Genomic DNA, 20,015 nt, shown 5'->3' on the forward strand with positions numbered 1-20,015 from the left:
GAATAATATTCCATTGTGTGTGTACATATACATATGTACATATATACATATACAAATATATATACACTTTCTTTATCTATTCATTGGCCAATGGTCACTTGGGCTGCTTCCATAGTTTGGCTTTTGTAAATAATGCTGCTATAAACATAGGGGTGGATGTATCCCTTTGAATTAATATTTTTGTTGAGTACATTTTCATGTGTTTGTCGGCCAGTAGGATGTCTTCTTTGGAGAAATGGCTATTCATGTCTTCTGCCCATTTTTTAATTGGATTATTTGTTTTTTGGGTGTTGAGTTGTATAAGTTCTTTATAGGTTTTATATACTAACCCTTTATCTGGTATGTCATTTGCAAATATATTCTCCCATTCCATAGGTTGCTTTTTAGTTTTGTTGACTGTTTCCTTCTCCATGCACAAACTGTTTATTTTGATGAAGCCCCGATAGTTTATTTTTGCTTTTGTTTCCCTTGCCTCAGTGGACATATCTAGAAAGAAGTTGCTATGGCTCATGTCAAAGAAGTTACTTCCAGGGTCTCTTACCAGATTTTTATGATTTCGAGTCTCACATTTAGGTCTTTAATCCATTTTATTTTTGTGTATGGTGGGAGAAAGTGGTCCAGTTTCATTCTTTTGCATATTGCTGCCTGTTTTCCCAGCACCATTTGTTGAAGAGACCGCCTCTTTCCCATTGGATGTTTTTTCCTGCTTTGTTGAAGATAATTGACCATATAGTTGTGGGTTCATTTTTAGGTTTTTTTATTCTGTTCTATTGATCTGTGTGTTATTTTTGTGCCAGTATCATACTGTTTAGATTACTACAGCTTTGTAATATAACTTGGAGTCTGGAATTGCAATGCCTCTAGCTTTGCTGTTCCTTTTCGAGATTGCTTTGGCTATTTGGGTTTTTTTGTGTTTCCATACAAATTTTAGGATTGTTTGTTCTAGCTCTGTGAAAAATGCTATTAGTATTGTGTTAGGGATTGCATTAAATGTGTTGACTGCTTTGGGTAGTATATTTAAAAAATATATATTTGTTCTTCCTATCCATGAGCATGGAATGTCTATTTCTTGGTATTGTATTTAGTTTCTTTCACCAATGTTTCATACTTTTCAGAGGACAGGTCTTTCACCTCTTTGGTTAGGTTTGTCTGTAGGTATCTTATGTTTTTAGTGCAATTATAAATGAGATTTCTTTCTTTTTTTTTAAAAGATTTTATTTATTTGACAGATAGAGATCACAAGTAGGCAGAGAGGCAGGCAGAGAGAGAGAGGAGGAAACAGGCTCTCTGCGGAGCAGAGAGCCCGATGTGGGGCTCGATCCCAGGACCCTGAGATCATGACCTGAGCCGAAGGCAGAGGCTTAACCCACTGAGCCACCCAGGCACCCCAATGAGATTTATTTCTTAATTTCTCTTTCTGTTGCTTTATTATTGGTATATTGAAATGCGATAGATTTCTGTATGTTGGTTTTGTATCCTGTGATTTTGCTGAATTCATTTAGCAGGATTTTGGTGGAGTCTTTGGGTTTTCTTTAAGTAATATACCATTCGTAAATAGTGGAAGTTTTACTTCTTTCCTGCTGATTTGGAAGTTTTTTTTTTTTTTTTTTAAAGAGGGGAAGAGACAGAGAGAGAGAGAGAAAATCTTAATCAGGTTCCACACCCAGTGTGTATCCTAATGCTGGGCTCAATCTCAGAATCCCAAGATCATGACCTGAGCCAAAATCAAGAGTTGGACGCTTAACTGACAGCCACCCAAGGATCCCTGGATGACTTATTTCTTTGTGTTGCCTGATTGCTACAGCTAGGATTTCTAGTACTATGTTGAATAAAAGTGGTAGAGGAAAAGCTCTCAGTTTTTCCCAATCGGGGATGATATTAGCTGTGGGTTTTTCATAGATGCCTATTATGATGTTGATATGTTCTCTCCAAATCTACTTTGTTGAGGATTTTTATCATGAATGGATGTTGCACTTTGTCAAATGCTTTTTCTGCATCTACTGAAAGGATCATATGGTTCCTATGCTTTTTAAAAAAAATTAACATGATATATCACAATGATTGATTCGTGAATATTGAACCATCCTTACAACCCAGGAATAAAACCCACTTGGTTGTCATGAATGATTTTTGAATGTATTGTTGGATTTGGTTTGCTAGTATTTTGTTGAGGATTTCTGTATCTAGGTTCATCAGAGATATTGGTCTGTGGTTCTCTTTTTTGGTGGTATCTTTATTTGCTTTTGGTATCAGGGTAATTTTGGCCTCATAGAATGAATTTGGAAGTTTTTCTTCCTTTTCTATTTTTTGGAATAGTTTGAGAAGAATAGGTATTAACCCTTTAAATATTTGGTAGAAGTCACCTGTGAAGCCAACTGGTCCTGGACTTTTGTTTGTTGGAGCTTTCTGATTACTGAAGCAATTTCTTTGCTTGTTATCACTCTATTCAAGTTTTCTATTTCTTCCTGTTTCAGTTTTGATAATTTACATGTTTGTAGGAATTTACCATTTCTTCCAGGTTGTTCCACTTGGTGACATACAGGTTTTTCCTAACATTCTCTTATAATTGTTTGTATTTCTGTGGTGTTGGTTATTTCTCCTCTCTCATTTGTGATTTCATTTGGGTCCTTTCTCTTTACTTTTTGATAAATCTGCTAGAGCTTTATCAATTTTATTATATTTTTTCAAAGACCCAGCTCCTGTGTTTGTTCCCTAGCCTAAATGTTGTAAGTTTTAACTAGATGTGCTCTGGTCTGCTTGTGAAATGAGACCTGTCACCACCTCCACCAAAACTGAGACCTTGCAAAACTCTCTGGGAGATGTGGTTTGGACAGGGGTTTGTGTTGGTCTTCTGGGGGAGGCACCCACAACTCTGGGACTGAGGCTAGTGTGGCTGGGTAGGGCCGTTCCACCAGAGAGCAGGGGGGTGGAACTTAGCCTAAGCAATTTTGTAGCCAGTGTCTGCATTGTGCTGCTTCCAGCAGGTGAGTCTGTGTTTATGCTGAGGGGATAAGGAAGAAAATGGCACTGGCCAGCTCGTTTGTTCCAGGAGAGGCACCTCCAAGCATTCTGCCTCTCAGCGACAGGCTTCAAGAAGAGTGAATAATCTCCCCGCTGTGTGCCCCAGCCACTCTTTGGATCTTGTTTCCATGCTGTATGCATCCTTGCTGTTTGCCTCACTTCTCTCCAGGAGTAGCACAGTGCCTTCAAGGTTCTATCCCAGCCAAGCCCCCTGACCTTTAAAACTCTAGACTTTAAGTCCCACTGGTTGCAAGAACTCAGGGAATCCAGCCCCTCTCACTTTCCAAGCCAGTGGCTATGGGGAAACATTCTCCTTGTGCATTCCCCTGAATCCCTTTCTCCCCTAAACCAACTCTCTGCACTTCCTACCTTCCTCTATGTGGACTCTTCTCGCTTTAGTTGTGGAGTTTGTTTTGTCAGTCTTCAGGTTGATTTCTGGGGGTATTTAGGATGATTCAATAGTTATCTAGTGGTGTTCATGGGATGAGGCAAGCCTAAGGTCCTCCTACTTCACCACCATCCTCTTCTCTCTGCCTATTCTTTTTAATCCCCAGGAACAGATAACACTGATATCCTTCACCAGCAAGTGTTCAACAAATAACAGATGAATGAAAACTTAGTCTTACACCAAAAGTCCTTTAAAGTTAGTCACTATATCTCTAATGAATCTGAATGACATTGTAACTCAGGTCTCAGAGCAGGCATTTGAGAGATAAAATATATTCATAGTATTTATTTTCATTGCAAACTCCTAAAAATATTTATCTCATATGTGTGTTTATATACACACATATAGTATATATACTATATGTGTATATATATAAAATATATATTATGTATATATACATATATACACTAGTAGTTATGTGTGAATATTGTTTTATCTTAATCTCAATTATTCACTAACACACATGGGAAATCAAATTCAAATCCGAACTCCTACTCCACTATCTCTTTCCAACATCATTTCCTAATAGTCCCTTGCCTGTCTTTAGCATGCCTTGCAACATGGGTTTTCAAAGACAATTTGTTGAACTGAGGAATGAATGAACAAAGAATCATGCACCTAGCATTAACATTACCTACCATTACCCTAACATTAAGTGCAACAGTAGGAGGAACTTACAGTATTGCACACTACAACTGTAATTATAGACTTCAAGGACCCAAAATTATGGTGAAATGAAAAGCTCCCAAAGCAGATAATAACATTCAGAGTATAATAGCATTATATAGTTTTCAAAAAAGATGAAAAGACATTGATTTAGTTATATTTGTCATATTGCTTTCTAATAAGACAGAGAAGATCACATATTTTAGGTATTTTTATGAAAATAATAAAAGCCATTTCATGTAAAGGATTTATTTATAATCAAGCAAGGAAATTTTGAAGCAGAATTCACTATTTAAAAACAATGACAAACATAAATTTCCTTATCAGAATCCCACTGGTATTTTAGTGAAAACACAGTATACGGGCTTTTATCAGAATTCATGTAAATATCATGGTTCAGTTTTACTTGATAAGGTTTTGACAGAAAATTTTACAGTGAACTGAATGGAAATGTATTTAAGATATGCATTTCCATTCACAGACCTTAAAATATGTAGTTTAGTAAAACATGTTTATCTTTAAGCCAAAAAGTGTATGGTATCACTTTCCATAAAAAGGTTATGACACTTCAAGAATAGGATTTTTTTGTGTTTGCAACTCTATAACCTTCATCTTTAGAGGAGTTTATTTTATCATGACCAGAGTATAATCTAAATCAAATTGTGGACAGTGACTTATCCTTAGATCCTTCCGTGAAGATAAAAGTGAATTTGGCTCTCATTAGGTAGGGAGAGAAAATTGTATGTATGTGGAGCACTGATTCACAGTTATGAACTTTCTACAGGAGACATATACATTTGTCAGAAGATAATTGCAGTACCAAATTTGCAAATACCCTCAGCCAAACATATTATAACATTATTCATCATAGAATATAACACACACCTTCTATATGTGGAAAGACAACACCCTCTGGAGTGTGTTTCTTATGCAAGGTTGTACAGAAATACGAAGATGAGATGTCAAGGGCTGGATGGTTGTTAAAAGAAAAAAAAAAACAGAATAATCAATCTCCTCACCCTAAGATGACTGTCCTACAACTTGTGAGGTCTGTTGGATACCGATGGAAATAAACTGTGCATAACTTGTTTTAATTTTGGTGGAGAAATGAGGAGATGCTTAAGAGATAGGGCATCATAGAAAAAGAAAAAGAAGTAAGAAACATTCGTAAATGTAATGATTTACATTAGGGCAATTACATTCACTAAATCACCCTACACCAATTACCTGTATTATCTGTAGCTTTTCTCATTTGTTGAATAAGGGAAACTATTTGCAATATCCATTTTGCTGCTATGCTTATGACAGCAGAATAACACCAAGAAATGTTCTCTTTTGTTTTGTTTTTAGTTTAAACAATGCCTTTTTCCCCAACACTGTTTCACCAATCCTTCTAGGTCCATGCTAGACAAGTTTTTTTTTTTTTTTTTTTTTGGTCATAAGATTATGCCTGAAATTCTCATTGAAAGTTATAATCAGAATAATTCTGAACCCATTCAATTGCTCTTTGTGTAGATACAGCCAGAGTTCAAAAAATAATCATGAAACTTTTATTAAAGGCTTTGACCTTAACAATAAAAAATTAAACACATCCAAGTAATTATTTTCCATATAAATATAGACTGTATGTACTGAAACTGCTTATTCAATTTTTGGATAATGAAATCTCCCAGGTAGAGGTGTAATGTGTAGTTAAAAATGAATCTTGAACAATGCTATTATCATCTTGTTCAGATTGGCCAATTTTTCTCAACCCCAACCTGGAGAGGTCTTATTACAGGATAAAACTCCTTCACCAATTCAATTCTTTACTCAATACAGGGCCCATGGTTTAGATTTAGTCGTGAATTACCCTGAACACCTGGCCAAAATGACTTGAAAAAAGACTATAATTTATTTAGCACAGGCAATCAGATACCAGCAGTATAAAAAAATAATGATATCATATGGCTGTCTAAATCTTACCTATTGATAGCAACACAATTCCCCACTGCCCCAAAGCTCTCCTCAAATTTGCCATCCACCTTTCTTTTTTTTTTTTTTTAATTTGACAGAGAGAGAGAGAGGGGTCACAAGTAGGCAGAGAGGCAGGCAGAGAGAGAGGAGGGGAAGCAGGCTCCCTGCTGAGCAGAGAGCCCGATGCGGGGCTCGATTCCAGGACCCTGGGATCATGACCTGAGCCGAAGGCAGAGGCTTTAACCCACTGAGCCACCCAGGTGCCCCGATTGCCATCCACCTTTCTTATCTCCCCAACCTCTCTCTCCCTCCAACCCCCCAACCCTTTTTCCATTTCTCCTGTCCTCCCTCTCTCTTTCTTCCTCTCTAATTTTCTCTCCTTCCTTCCCTCTTTCCCTCCTCTCTTCCCCTCTTCCTTTGTCTTTCCCTCCTTCCTTTCCCAAATGGTCATATTTTCAGTGAAAAACTATAGACATATTTTCCCTTCATTTGATAGATTATGTCAGTAAAAGAAAACTGAATAATTGTCAAAACAATTTTGTTTCAATTTTACTTAAACATATGATGAAATAAAAAGAGCATTTTTAAAAATCAGACTTTTTTGATATGAAACTATAAATTACAAATTACACTCTGCTATTAATTCACAATGTTAAGAAATCAACTTGGAGTTTCATGTATGTTTTACTTTTAAAGGTTTAATTTGTATAATTTGCATCCCAATTCCTCTACAATATAATGGTATATTTTTTTACTCTCTAAAGTTAAGCAGTCAAGTTGCTTAATTTTTTAAATGGCTATATTTTATAAACTTTAAACAATTTATAGTTGTCATTTTAATTTCTATTTTTTTGATTAATATAATTCACTTAGTAAAAATGACTTTTTTTAGTAAACATTACTTCTATTTCAAAATAGTGGCAGCCTAGTTTTCCAAACTAAGAACATAAACAACTTAAGTGAAAGGAAAACAGAAGCTTAATATCAAATATATGATTTTGAATTCCAGGTCTAGAATTATAAAGAGCTCACTTATTCAAATATCTGATCCTTCTTCCCTTACTGGGAAGAATAATTCAGTCACTCTACGTCTAAAAAATGTTATTACAACTTCTTACCTAACTTATGATGCTTCGTAGCTACAATTAAAATCCCAAATTTCAATCTCTATTAAAAATAAAGCTATTGTTTCACATTTCATTCACATTATCCATCAAGCAATCAAAATTTATTGAGAACCAGTATGTACAAGGGTCAAACTTAAATTTAAGGTCCTGAGGCATAAATGGTCTTTATTTCAGGTGTCCCTGCAGCAAAGGCGAAATAGATAAACATACTGCTTAGATCCCATCATTACTTACTACAAATCCCCTTTACTTGTGCCATCCTCCATCCTGTTCTACATATTCTTGCCTGAGTTCAGGGATATTTATTGCTTATTGGCTGCTCAGCATCTTTTCCACTTTCTATTTTCAACAGATCCCCAATTTCTTTGGAGGGGAACAACCCCTCCCTCACTGTGAAGGGTTTTGGAAGGAGATGGTTTTAAAGCAAAGTTCTCTGCTCTCCTCTAGCTAAGAGATGGGTGTGTGACCCAAGCAAGGTCAACTGGACTCCCTCTTCCAGGACTTTGTATTCTGAACAGTTAAACAGTATGCAGAAAAAAGAGGATCGCAAAGACAGCCTGGAGTAGGTATTATGAACCAGATGCCCGGATGTGCTCGGGCAACTTTTCTTTTTCTAAACCTTTCCCACTGCCTTCATGCCAGTTCCAGTGCATTCATCTTCTGATTTAATCAGAGTATGTGTTCTGTTGCTTACATCCAGAAAACCCTACTGATAGTCAACAAACTACATCTGATGATTTTACCTTTTTGTTTAAAATACTTCAAGCGGGGCGCCTGGGTGGCTCAGTGGCTCAGTGGATTAAAGCCTCTGCCTTCGGCTGGGGTCATGGTCCCAGGGTCCTGGGATCGAGCCCTGCATCGGGCTCTCTGCTCGGCAGGGAGCTTGCTTCCTCCTCTCTCTCTCTCTGCCTGCCTCTCTGCCTACTTGTGATCTCTATCTGTCAAATAAAATAAAATAAAATCTTAAAAAAAATAAAATAAAATAAAATACTTCAAGCATTGCCACTGCCTGCAGGCCATTATCAAAACTCCTTGTTATAGCAAGGAAAGATCTCCATTTTGTAGCCCCATCCCTCTCTACCCAACTTCATCAATTTCTTCCTCACCCCTTTAATTTCAGCCATACGAAATCACAATTTATGTAACACACTACATTGTTTTCTACCTCAGCAAAAAGTAGAGTTTGTTTCTTCTGCCAGAATCACCTTTCTGTTTTATCTACCTGATTATTTCCAACTTGTTCTTTAATACGTGGCTTAAGTTTTAGCTTCTTCAAGAAATTTTTCCTGACCTCCTTTTTCTTCCCTGGCTTAGTCAGGTGCCCTCTTCCTGAAGTAAGGCCCCAGAGCATCCCTTAAACATGTCCAGGGAGGGAGAAACCTGCAGTGGGGACCCTGGAATCAGACTGTATGAGTTCACATTCCACTGGTTGTCTCTTTACTACTTGAACTTGGGCAGATTATTTAACATCACTGTGCTTCAGTATCAATCTCACAGTGAGGTGAGCATTAAGTAATGCATGTGAAGTACTTAAAAGTGACTAGCATATAATTAGTGTTAAACATGTGCTAGGTATTATCCTGTAATTTATTTCTATTAGTGTTGTTATTGCTCTTTTTTCCTTCACCTGCTTTAATCTATGCATTGCTATCTTATCCAAGTCTGTAGTTACCAGGCACTTAGTAGTAGCTCAATAAAAATTTGTTAAATGAACATATAAATAGTCACTGATAGTGTTTTGCAGTTTACAAAGTCCTTTTGAAATATTACCTGATTTCTCACACTTCAACTATTAAAGTTAGGATTGTTTTGTTTATAAGTTCACATAGAGAAAAATGTTTATTCCCTGAAATTGTAATAAATACATCCCCAAACTAATCTCTTTTTTTTGTCCCCCTCACACTTGTTTAATGTTTATTTATGGTCATTTTACTGACCATTTAGTGATAGAAAGCTCTAAAAGTCAAGAACTTACAATGTCTTTATAACTCATTTTTTAATATGAGGGGGAAAAGCAGGAAAAGCACTCCATTATTCAGCAAGAAAAGGGAAATTTTATATATATAATACTTATATGTATATCTCTATATACAAATATACATAACTCTATCTCATTATATAACATTTAAAATATAAAAAATTAAAAATTAAAAAATTATATGTGTATCTATGATACACACACATTTATATATGAATAGACTTATCTACATATATGAAATATATATATCATATATATGTGAAATATTCATATATATATGAAATAGACTTATTAATTATCTTGCTTACTTGTTTTCAGTAAGCAACACAGGGTGGGAAGCATACAATATATACAATGCCATATATATATATATATATATATATAGCATTTGAAAAATCCTGGCTTTCTGTGACCCTGTGAACCTAGGCATGGCACTTGAACTTCTCCTCTGAATTAATTTTGTATCTGTCTTTAAGACTATCATTTTGAAGAGGCATCAAATTAGTGGTCATTTTGGAAAAAGACAACCTTATTTTTCTGAACGCTACTGAGCAGGTAGATTCTAAAGTAGATCCTAAAGTTAGGATCACAAAGAGTGTAAATTTCCTCTCCCCCTCTAATACCCAGTGGCTTTTACAAGAGGCCATAATGCCAGTAGCAGAATGGGGTGTAGATGTGGAAACAAACTCTTATTTTCATGCAATATTATTGTATGACAAAGAATTTACATGCTACAAATGCTGTGAGGAAGCATATTTAAAATCTAATATTAATTACTAACATTAGTTAAGTACTTTTCAGTAAGCAAAGCAAATGGGAAAGCATTTTTCATATACTACCTAATGTAATCCTCTTAACAACCTACAAGGCAAAGATGGTATCATCATTCACATTGTGGTTCAGGGAAATTGAATAACATGCCAAAGGTCTCCAACTGTAGGAAATGAGCCAAGCTTTGAACCCAGGCCATCTAACTCCAAAGCCCTTGCTTTAAGCACTGCAACATATTGTTTTTTCTGGCTAGTAGTAATCTTGGAAGTATTAGTATAACTTGATATGAAACTGTGTAAGAACATAATCTCTTATTTCTGCATGTATCAGCGCAGTGAAACTGTAAATGCTTAGCACTGTGTCTGGCACAGACTGTATATATAAAAACATATATATCACCAAATGGTAGCCACATTTACATTAATACTGGCAACCATATATGTAGTAAGAATACTTAGGCTTAGAAACCAAACAGAATTGGATTTTAATCTTTTCTCTGCTACTTACTAGGAGTATGGCATCTCAATGGCTTGTGCTGAAGGAAGTACCTACTAATACTTGTTCTAAAGGAGCAGTGAAACAAATTATACATATTTATATAAAAGTTACATATCTTTATATTCAGGCATGTCCATCACTATGTGGTGAATATGAATGTGAACCCGTGTATCCTGTGCCCAGAAAAGGAAACCAAGATCCAGAGAATGAGTTGACCACAATCCTGTCATTTACAAATGACAAAGAACACTTAATTCATATCTCCTGAGTCTCAAATCAAGGTGCTTTAAATGCAGATTGCTTACTAACCACTTATTTTTATTCCTACTGAATTGCTAAAGTTCATTTTACAAAGGAATCTGTCTGCCTTACTCCCCGCTTTTTCAAAAAGTATTTCTGTAACAACTAAATCCCTTCAATGCAATTTATTACCTCTAGAAAAGATTTGAAAATCATTTACCAGTGAAATAACTACAGCACATAAATATTTCAAAGAACTATTTTTCTTATTCATCCAGAAATATAAAAGAAACACAGTGTATTCATTTTAGCTAGGTCAACCAGATTTATACCAATGTATTCCTGTTTCTAACTGATATCATGGTTTTGCAGAATGGATTCCAAGAGGCTGATGAATGCAATCTTTATATTAAAAACATGTTTATTTGACTGTAGCATTGCATAAATACCAATATTAAGATTTAATGTATTTAAAAATGTATTATGTTTGGTACTTTTCTTTTCTAAAAATTTATAGCTAACTTTCAATGATATTCATCATTGTAGGAGGAAAATTGGCACAGACAACTCAGAAGAGTGAATAACCAATTCCCAGATTATTATATTTCATTCTGTAATATATTGTGGCTGCAGGCTGCCAAAACAAACAGTTTAAATATAAACAGCTCAGTTGAACTACTTATTTGATATTAAATAGATTTTTTAAATACTGGTTGTTTAGTGATTTAATTAAGCCAACTATAATTGCAAGGTTTATGGTTTTTTCCTTGTATCATTCTGTTTTAATTTATGGGTTTTAGACAATTGTATGATTTTTTTTCTTGATCATATTTAGGCTATACAGAGTAGAGATAGTATGTTGCTGACAGAGAAAAGCTGCCTAAAAACTGGTGGGTATATGTCTAGAAAGAGTGAACTGACATGTGAACGATCTTGACTTTAATGAAAAATCTCAACCAGGTTTTATCTTTTCCCCCATACCTTCTGCTTGATGATCATCTCGTTGATGTCTTCAAGATCACCCACCATCACCCTCTGTGATTTTATAACTCGATCAAGCAGAGACAGCCAGTCGGTAAGTTCTGTCCAAGCTCGGTTGAAATCTGCCAGAGCAGGTACCTCCAACAGCAAGGAAGATGGCATTTCTAGTTTGGAGATGGCAGTTTCCTTGGTTACTGCGGGTTGTGTCACCAGAGTAACAGTCTGACTAGGAGCTAATTTTTTTTTTTTTTTTTTGCAAAAAAGGAAAAAAAGAAAAAAAAAGAAAAATTAGAAACACAAGCAAAGAAGCCAATTTCAGTAACAACAGAACAAGCTTAATTAAAGTACAACAATTTGAGCCAAAGTATTATTTATTATGTTATAAATTTTTCTCCAGCAACATGAATATTTTACACAGTACTACATGATAGGACAATTCAAGGACTCACACTTGTCATTAGTACACATTTAACAATCTTTCAAAATGATTTTGCTTATTCTAATGGCTGCACAGTTAATTTAATTTAAATGTTCCTTCTCAAATAACACTTACATAGACTGTGGAACTGGTAAAGAAAAAAGTATTCAGACTTTACCAGGTGGGAAAGTTTTACATATTTTTTCTCATTCAAGATAAAAAAAGGAAAAGTCAAGTTTGAATAGATTTTCCTTGACCAGGAAATAAATTACCTTGGAGTTGGATCCTAAGGAAATCAAAGCCAATGAAATGTTTTTGTCTTTGCTCTGTATTTTATATTGGGAATAGTTTCTCATATTTTTTTCCTTTTCTTTCAGACTGGTCATAAAGTGACTGGCAGTAGAGAAAACCCAAGCTATATAAACCTATAAAAGATTTTCTACTTGGATATGAAACACTATTTCCAGGTTATTAAGAAATATTAAATAGGGCTGCCTGGGTGGCTCAGTGGGTTAAAGCCTCTGCCTTCGGCTCAGGTCATGATCCCAGGGTCCTGGGATGGAGCTCCGCATCGGGCTCTCTGCTCAGCAGGGAGCCTGCTTCCTCCTCTCTCTCTGCCTGCCTCTCTGCCTACTTGTGATCTGTCAAATAAATAAATAAATAAAATCTTTAAAAAAAAAAAAGATTAAATACATACTAATACTGTGGAACACTATAGTATAAGATGGCACATGGCAATTGTTAAGATCCAAAACACTTAGAAGAGAATCCTACTCTCTGTCCCAGAAGCTCTGTGACCTTTGTTATATTACTTAACCTCTCTAAGCTTCAGGTTTTCTCCTCAGTAAAGAACGGACAATGACAGAGTGAATGTTAGAGGGGCAGTTGTGTGGATTCCATGATTAATATATGAAATGTACACAGAACAGTGCCAGAAAATAACAACAATATTAGCACAGTTTCTTACACTGGTTGGTAATGATGTTAGGTATCACTATTTTTATAAGCACCCGATGAAAAAGAAAAACAGTGATGAATGAATATAACAAGAAGTTGCAGATAAGGGGTAGAAATAGGAGAAATAGTTGGGAAAAATCAAAGGTCTGTGTGTGGCCCTTTATTTACTAAAGGGGGCCGAGCTTGCTAGTGTGAATTGTTATTAAATACCAACAAACAGCTGGGTAATAGAAGGTGAGTGATGAGGGGAACAGAACACCTCATCTGGTTTAAAGTCCAGAGTCTATGAAGCCTGTAACATTGCGGAGACCAATAGCAAAGAAATAATGGACTACATAGTTTAGAAGGGAAGCTTTGAGAGAAAGCTGCAAAGGACAACATCTTAACCGGAGACCTGAGAGCCATGGACAACGAAGGAAATGTTCTAAGAACATAAGAAACGTTCCATGTGTGAATTCCATTTTGAGGTGGCCATAAATCACTTTTCGTGGTTGTATTACTTTCTACATTTTAAATGCTGTCTTTTTGTGAGAGAAGATGACGAGGGAAATGGAAGGATGCCTCCTCTCTCTCAAGCTTCTCAGGGACAAGGGTTTCATACAGCTGGGAGAAATAATCTTGAGCAACACAGAAAGAAAGGAAAAAGGTAGAGTGTTAGAATAAAAAGTAATGGGAAGATGTAATGACTGAAAAACAAAGATACTGAAAAGAAAAAGAAGAAACAGTTTCTTGAGTCTCTCTCACTACTGTGAAACTCTTTCTAGAAAGAATGACATATAATCTGCAGCAGAAATAGCATCTTGTGATCCAACACTCCTACTAGGAAGCGTGCGGGCCAACAGGATTGAAAAATCTTAAAAGGGATTCCAAGAGGGGAGCCGAATCCTTGAAGAGGATGCATGGGTGAGGATTTAAAAAAGAGCTAAATTAAAACATCACTGGGAGAGCTAGCTGCTGAATGCCTGGCTGACTAGAAAATATGGACAAATTGTTCTTAAAATAGACACACAACAGATAGTGAGGTAACATATAGTACTTTGGGATGATTTCAATTCTGGGAAGTGTCAGACAACGTTTTCTTTTCTTCTTCTTCTTCTTCTTCTTCTTCTTCTTCTTCTTCTTCTTCTTCTTTCTTCTTCTTCTTCTTCTTCTTACTGAAAATTTGACCCTCAGAAGAAGAGTAGAAAGATTTTTTTTCTCTAGATTTACTTCTGACCAACAAAGACATGCCTAATGAAGTGGAAATGGTCATGTCATATTAAATTTCAATACAGTGAAAGATGAGAATACAGAGAATGATCAGATTTCAACTGTTTTGAAAAAAGTCTATTGAAAAGAAAGGCTGGAGCCGGAGACTGAACAACAGAGAATGATTCAAGATGACTAAAAAGTACAGACAAATGACATTGGAATAATAATAGCACAAAGTTCTCCAATAAGGAAAAAGAAAGAAGTAGCGGGGAGCGTGGGTGGCTCAGTGGGTTAAAGCCTCTGCCTTCCAGTCAGGTCATGATCTCAGGGTCTTGGGATCAAGCCCCGCATCATCGGGCTCTCTGCTCAGCAGGGAGCCTGCTTCCTCCTCTCTCTCTGCCTGCCTCTCTGCCTTCTTGTGATCTCTGTCTGTTAAATAAATAAATAAAATCTTAAAAAAAAAAAAAGAAAGAAGTAGCACCAAGTACAATGTTGGCTGAAACAGATTTACAGAGAGATTCAAAGGTCAGCTAGGATGATGCACCCAGTCATGGGCAGGTGATTTAATTTATGAACCAGTCAGGCCCTTCATTGCTGGTCTCCTCTCCTCCAGAACTCAGCATCTGAAAACACCACTAAAGCAGTGGGAAAGGGAGGAGAGTACGAGGTACCTTCTTCTCACTGCTCTACCTCCTACACCTTGCACAGGTACTGGAATACAGTAGGTGCTCAACTGATGTCCTCTGAATAAATGCATGAATCTAAAAAAACAAATCCATGCACAGTAAGATTTCAAGTACACTTAGAGGCCTTCTACTCACGGGGAGCCCTAAAGGACAACAACCTCAAAGGATGATATCTCGAAGACTAGAACACAGAATATTCCTAGGCTCTCATTGTTTAAGTAATTTTAACTATTTTCAGAACAAGAAATTAATGGAGGGAGAGCCACTGATTGGGGCAGATGACGGAAGTTCAAATATTAAGAGAGAAAATAGAATCGATCAATTTTTTGGTTCCCTACTCTTCTATCAAGGGGCGAGGTAAAAAGCAGGAAAGAACACTGGATCAAGAAACAGAGTGTAAAACAGACATCTAGGTTCAGACTGTTGGATTTGAATCCTCACTCCACCATTACTTAGCTGAGTAACACTAGGCAGGTTACTTAAGCACTGCGACTCTCAATTTACTCCTCTGTAAAAGGGCATTTATAACAGTACTTCTCTCACAGACAGCTGGCATTAACATTTCCTAGATAAACAACCTTGGATGAGATTACAGGATTTTTGAAGTAAGGGATTATATCCTGCTTGATAAATTAAACTTCTGTGAGCCTCAGAGTATTCACCTACATAATAGAGAAAACAGTACCAATCTCATGAAATTGTTCTAAGTATTTTATGAATTCATATATGTAAGTCTTCTCCTAGCATCCTTCTGCCAGTAGATATACTGTGTGAGTTTTCTTGTCCTTCTCCTTTTGCTGCTCAAACAATATTTACTGGCTACTGACTTTATAAATTAGCATGCCATTCTGGGCTCTGATCTCTTTGAACTAGAATTGACTCCAGCCTTCTCTCCTTCCATTCTTCCCATCCCCCCACCCCAACACCTCAGTCTCCTTTCCATATTCTCCAAATAGCACTGGGCATTTCCTACTTTTGTGCCCTCCTACACAAACTCTCTTCTCGTTCTCCAAATATTCCATTTCCTTATCAAATCCAAACTCTACATTTCTGTGATTTATAAAGAACCAAGATAAGTCTATAACCAAAAATTCTTCACGAGGTATAGAATTAAACTATTCTTTGGGGGGTACTAAACACTACAAGTATTTAATGTTTTACTACTTAAATATAATCATCACTAAGAAGAAAATCTTATATCATTATTAGGTTTTTGTTTGTTTGCCTACTGGCTAGAAGGTAGTAATTGATAGTAACTAAGAGAAGGATTCTAAACTCAGAAACTTTGGGTCTCCAAGAGTAGAGAAATAAATGCTATAACATAAAGTAGAAAGGTTAATTTCCATCTAGTTCATATTTTATTAGGACCAATTCTACCTAGAATGTTATTTAAAATATTTCATTTTCCTAAAAAGAAAGACGACTTCTCCCTAGATCCATGCATGTATTTTTCTTTTTTTTTTTTTTTTATTAAGCAAGATGTTTCAAAGGGGAAATTTTTGAGGTCCTGAGAATATCTCATTTTATTATGTTTGCCATATTGACTTGTACTGCATTTTCAGATGCCTTCACTTTTACGTAAAAAGAAAAAAAAAAACAAGTTTCCTTCTTTTCCACTGTCATGCTACTAGAAACAAAAGCAAATCACTTCATTAGGTAAAGTGTTGGCTAGTCAGATCTGTAAGGGGGCAGTTCCAGTGGGTTTTCCCAGACTGAGCAACAGAATCTTGACTTTAAGCAAGGGATATTTAGTTCTCCCAGAGTTTTCCGATAACCGCATAATTTAAAAGATGGAAGGATAATTTGTTGAGAATTCTCTCAACTCATAAAACCAATCAGGTAAGAAGTTAGGATACATAAATGACTACACAGAATCTTTCACCTGAACTTGTGGGATGAGTTTCCAAGTTCTCCCTAAAGAGAATGAAAAATGGCTTCCCCTCCAGCCAGTAGGTACCCATTCCTCTGTGCCCCGTTTAATGCCCCACAGTCTGATATGCTTACCTGGATGTCCACCCCTTGCCTCAAGTCACTGTCCAGGGTTACAAGGAATTTGCCCTGAGAATGACCACTTCGGTTCTCAGCCTCCCAAACCCCTATGGAGGCCAAGGTTATTCAATTCAAGTATGTTGGGGGAAATATCTCTTCCAGGATGGGGTCATAACAGATAAGAGTTCTTATGATGTCACATGATTAACTATCTTTCCAGCAACAGATTTTGCTGTCTTTCCTGCTTAACCAGTTACCAGTTCATGCTAGAACCATGTGTATTATAATGTGTATCATTAAGCCAGAGAGAGATACACATTGTATATACATGTATTTATCTGTATAGATAGATGTATACACAACACACAGAGCCTGTACTGTCTGACTACTGATGACTGTAGCATAATGCGTTTCCCATGCATTTGTTAGGAAATTAAAAATCTCTACTAAAAATTGTGTTTTCTTTCTATAGTTAAGCAGAGAAAGTCAAGCCCAAAATAGGTGGAAGGAATTGAGTTTGGCACGCTGGAATAGTAGCATGAATAACAGTAGGTGTAACAAACTATTGCAAACCACAGCTTTTCTCTGAGTATTTTGTTAATTAAAAGGTGTTGGCTTTAGGAGGCAACTCTCATTTTTTCAAAAGCGTTTGAAGCATATTTCTCCAGTCTACAAATTTAATTGGTTTCAGGGGTACATGATTAGTCAAACTAACAGCTGTACTTAGAGCTTTAAAGGAGCTACTAAATCTTTTAAAACACACACACACAATGTGCTTGGCATACTTCCTTTGAAGCGTTCACATGTGGTTTTTCTGTAATTCACAGGTCTCCTTGAGTTGATAAAAAAGCAAGAAGCCCATATTCTATTCCTTGCTTTGTTGTGTGAATATGGGTAATGTTTTTGTTTTCTTTACTTTTCTAAGTGAAAACTCAGTGGACTGACTAAATGATAAATTACTGGACTCACACTAGCAAAAATACCTAAAAGTTCCATTCCATATAGGTGGTCAGACTGCCTTACTGCTTCACATAATCACATAAACAGGAGAGACTGTTTAGCTACCTGCAGGTCACCAGTAGCTAAAGTAACTGTTCTCCAGGTAAACAACACTGGGGAAAGCTTTTATTTTTGAATATCTGAAAGAATGGCATGTGGCTTAATGAAATATGTAAGAGTTGGAGAGTACGTGCTAACAAAGTTAGGAATCATGCTTGGACTGAAAAAGAAAATCTCTAGTGCATGAGGGAGGAAGAACCTCACTTTTTGGCTCTAAATATTTGTCATTTTCACACATAGGTGGGTAATTAGAAATAACTGTTACAAATCCATAAACATTTACCTTTGTCTATCTTCTTTCTTACTCTAAAGTGGAAATAAAATAGGTGACACAACTATCACTGATTATTTACATTTTAGCATCACAAGGCCATGTGCTATCTGTGGGCCAGGCCTAGAGAATCAGAACTCAAGGATTCATGCTACCCACCTGTTTTTCTGGATTTTATGAAAAAAAAAATTGTTAGCTGTGAAAGCCCTAGATTTTTAAAGCTCAGTAATGCTACTTTATCACTTTTAACTGATCCTCTCCTGCAACTAAGAATATAATCCAAGTGAGAAATATTGCTCCTACTGGGAAGGAAGAGAGATTACTGCCAACACTATAACCACTATCATTTACTCAACGTTTCTTATGTGCCAGGCAAGGTTATTTATAAGCCATGTTTTATTAAATTTTTACCCAACAATATCCAGGGTAGGTATTTTCCTTTTACAGGAAGGTAATATTGGCTCCAGATCTTACATTAACAAGTGGCAATGTGCAGACAATGTGATTAACCAGGATATGTATTTCTAAAAATGATCTGGTCATCTGATACTTTTTCTACATGTCTCATTCAATATAAAAATAATTATTAACTACTCAAATACTTTTGGCTGCAAGAGCTACAGTTTACAATATATAGCACCCACCAAATACATCTAATATCAATTCTAGCTGGGGAGAAATCACCTTGAACGAGTCATAAAAACATGGATTATATCAATGAAGTGGATCTGGCTTCCTCCCTGAAGTTCAATAATATTCTTGAGGAATAACTCCAATCTGACTTCATCCAAACATGTATTCTTCTTTCACTAATTTGAAGACAGAAATAACCCTTGCCTTTTCTTTTTTCAGTTTGCATCTTCTAAGTGCCCTTCTGTGTCACATTATAAATTTTTTCCCACATGCATTTGGTAAAAAGCTAGGTTTGTCATCCTGAGCACTACTGACATTTTGGTCTGGATAATTCTTTGATGTGTGTTGTCATGTGTACTGCAGGATGTTTATCAATATCCTTGGCCAGAGCACCTTCCCAGTTGCGACAACCAATCATGTTTCTAGACAGGATTGAATGTCTCCTAAAGGGAGAAAATTTGCCTCTGGTTTAGTACCACTGACCAAAGGCTTTTTCAATTTTTTTTTTTACTTCTCTCTTCCCTTCCTACAGTGTGTGTGTGTGTGTGTGTGTGTGTGTGTGTGTGTGTGTGTGTGGTGGGAGGGGTGGTTCATATACTTCTTTGGCCTCTTTACTGGGCATCCTTTACATCTTGCCAAGTTTGAGTTCTATGTTAGAAGTATAGGTTAAGTGAGATTTTTAAGTGCTTCTTTTATGTACACGATATAGGGCAGGTGCTGAAGAAACAGTAAATATCCAAAGCTAAAGCTACCAGGGAATGCTGAATGATATTATACAAGAAAGGCTTTGGTGATAAAAATAAAAGTATCTCTGATAGAGAATAAATGTCCACAAATTCTTTCCTTTCCTTCACCTAGAGCTTGTAATAAGATGTTCCAGATCCTCCCAACAAGAGCTACAGTGTATAGGGTTAGGGTTAGGGTTAGGGTTAGGGTTAGGGTTAGCTATAATTAGAGGAAAACTATTGCTTTTTTACTGAAAATGTTAACACTTTAAAAAAATCCTGAACTAAAGAACCCAATCTGTTATTTATTTATTTTTAACAGAATTGCTCCTACCTGATTATTAGATATATGATTTTATAGCCAAGCATGAGCAAAACCAGGTAAGCATCCCTCTACACC

General features: G+C 36.2%; 1 protein-coding gene across 1 annotated transcript in view; it reads right to left on the reverse strand.

The window, feature by feature from the left end:
* LOC111150534 (dystrophin) overlaps positions 1–20,015 on the reverse strand; it is a 2,087,545-nt gene that overhangs the window by 626,720 nt on the left and 1,440,810 nt on the right. The window contains exon 51 of the mRNA XM_022508030.1: positions 11,687–11,919. Coding sequence (XP_022363738.1) covers positions 11,687–11,919 — 233 coding nt within the window. The remainder of the gene's footprint in view (positions 1–11,686; positions 11,920–20,015) is intronic.

This window comes from Enhydra lutris, unplaced genomic scaffold (genome assembly GCF_002288905.1).
Source record: "Enhydra lutris kenyoni isolate GAN:26980312 unplaced genomic scaffold, ASM228890v2 scaffoldscaffold23, whole genome shotgun sequence".
Lineage (NCBI taxonomy): Eukaryota > Metazoa > Chordata > Mammalia > Carnivora > Mustelidae > Enhydra > Enhydra lutris.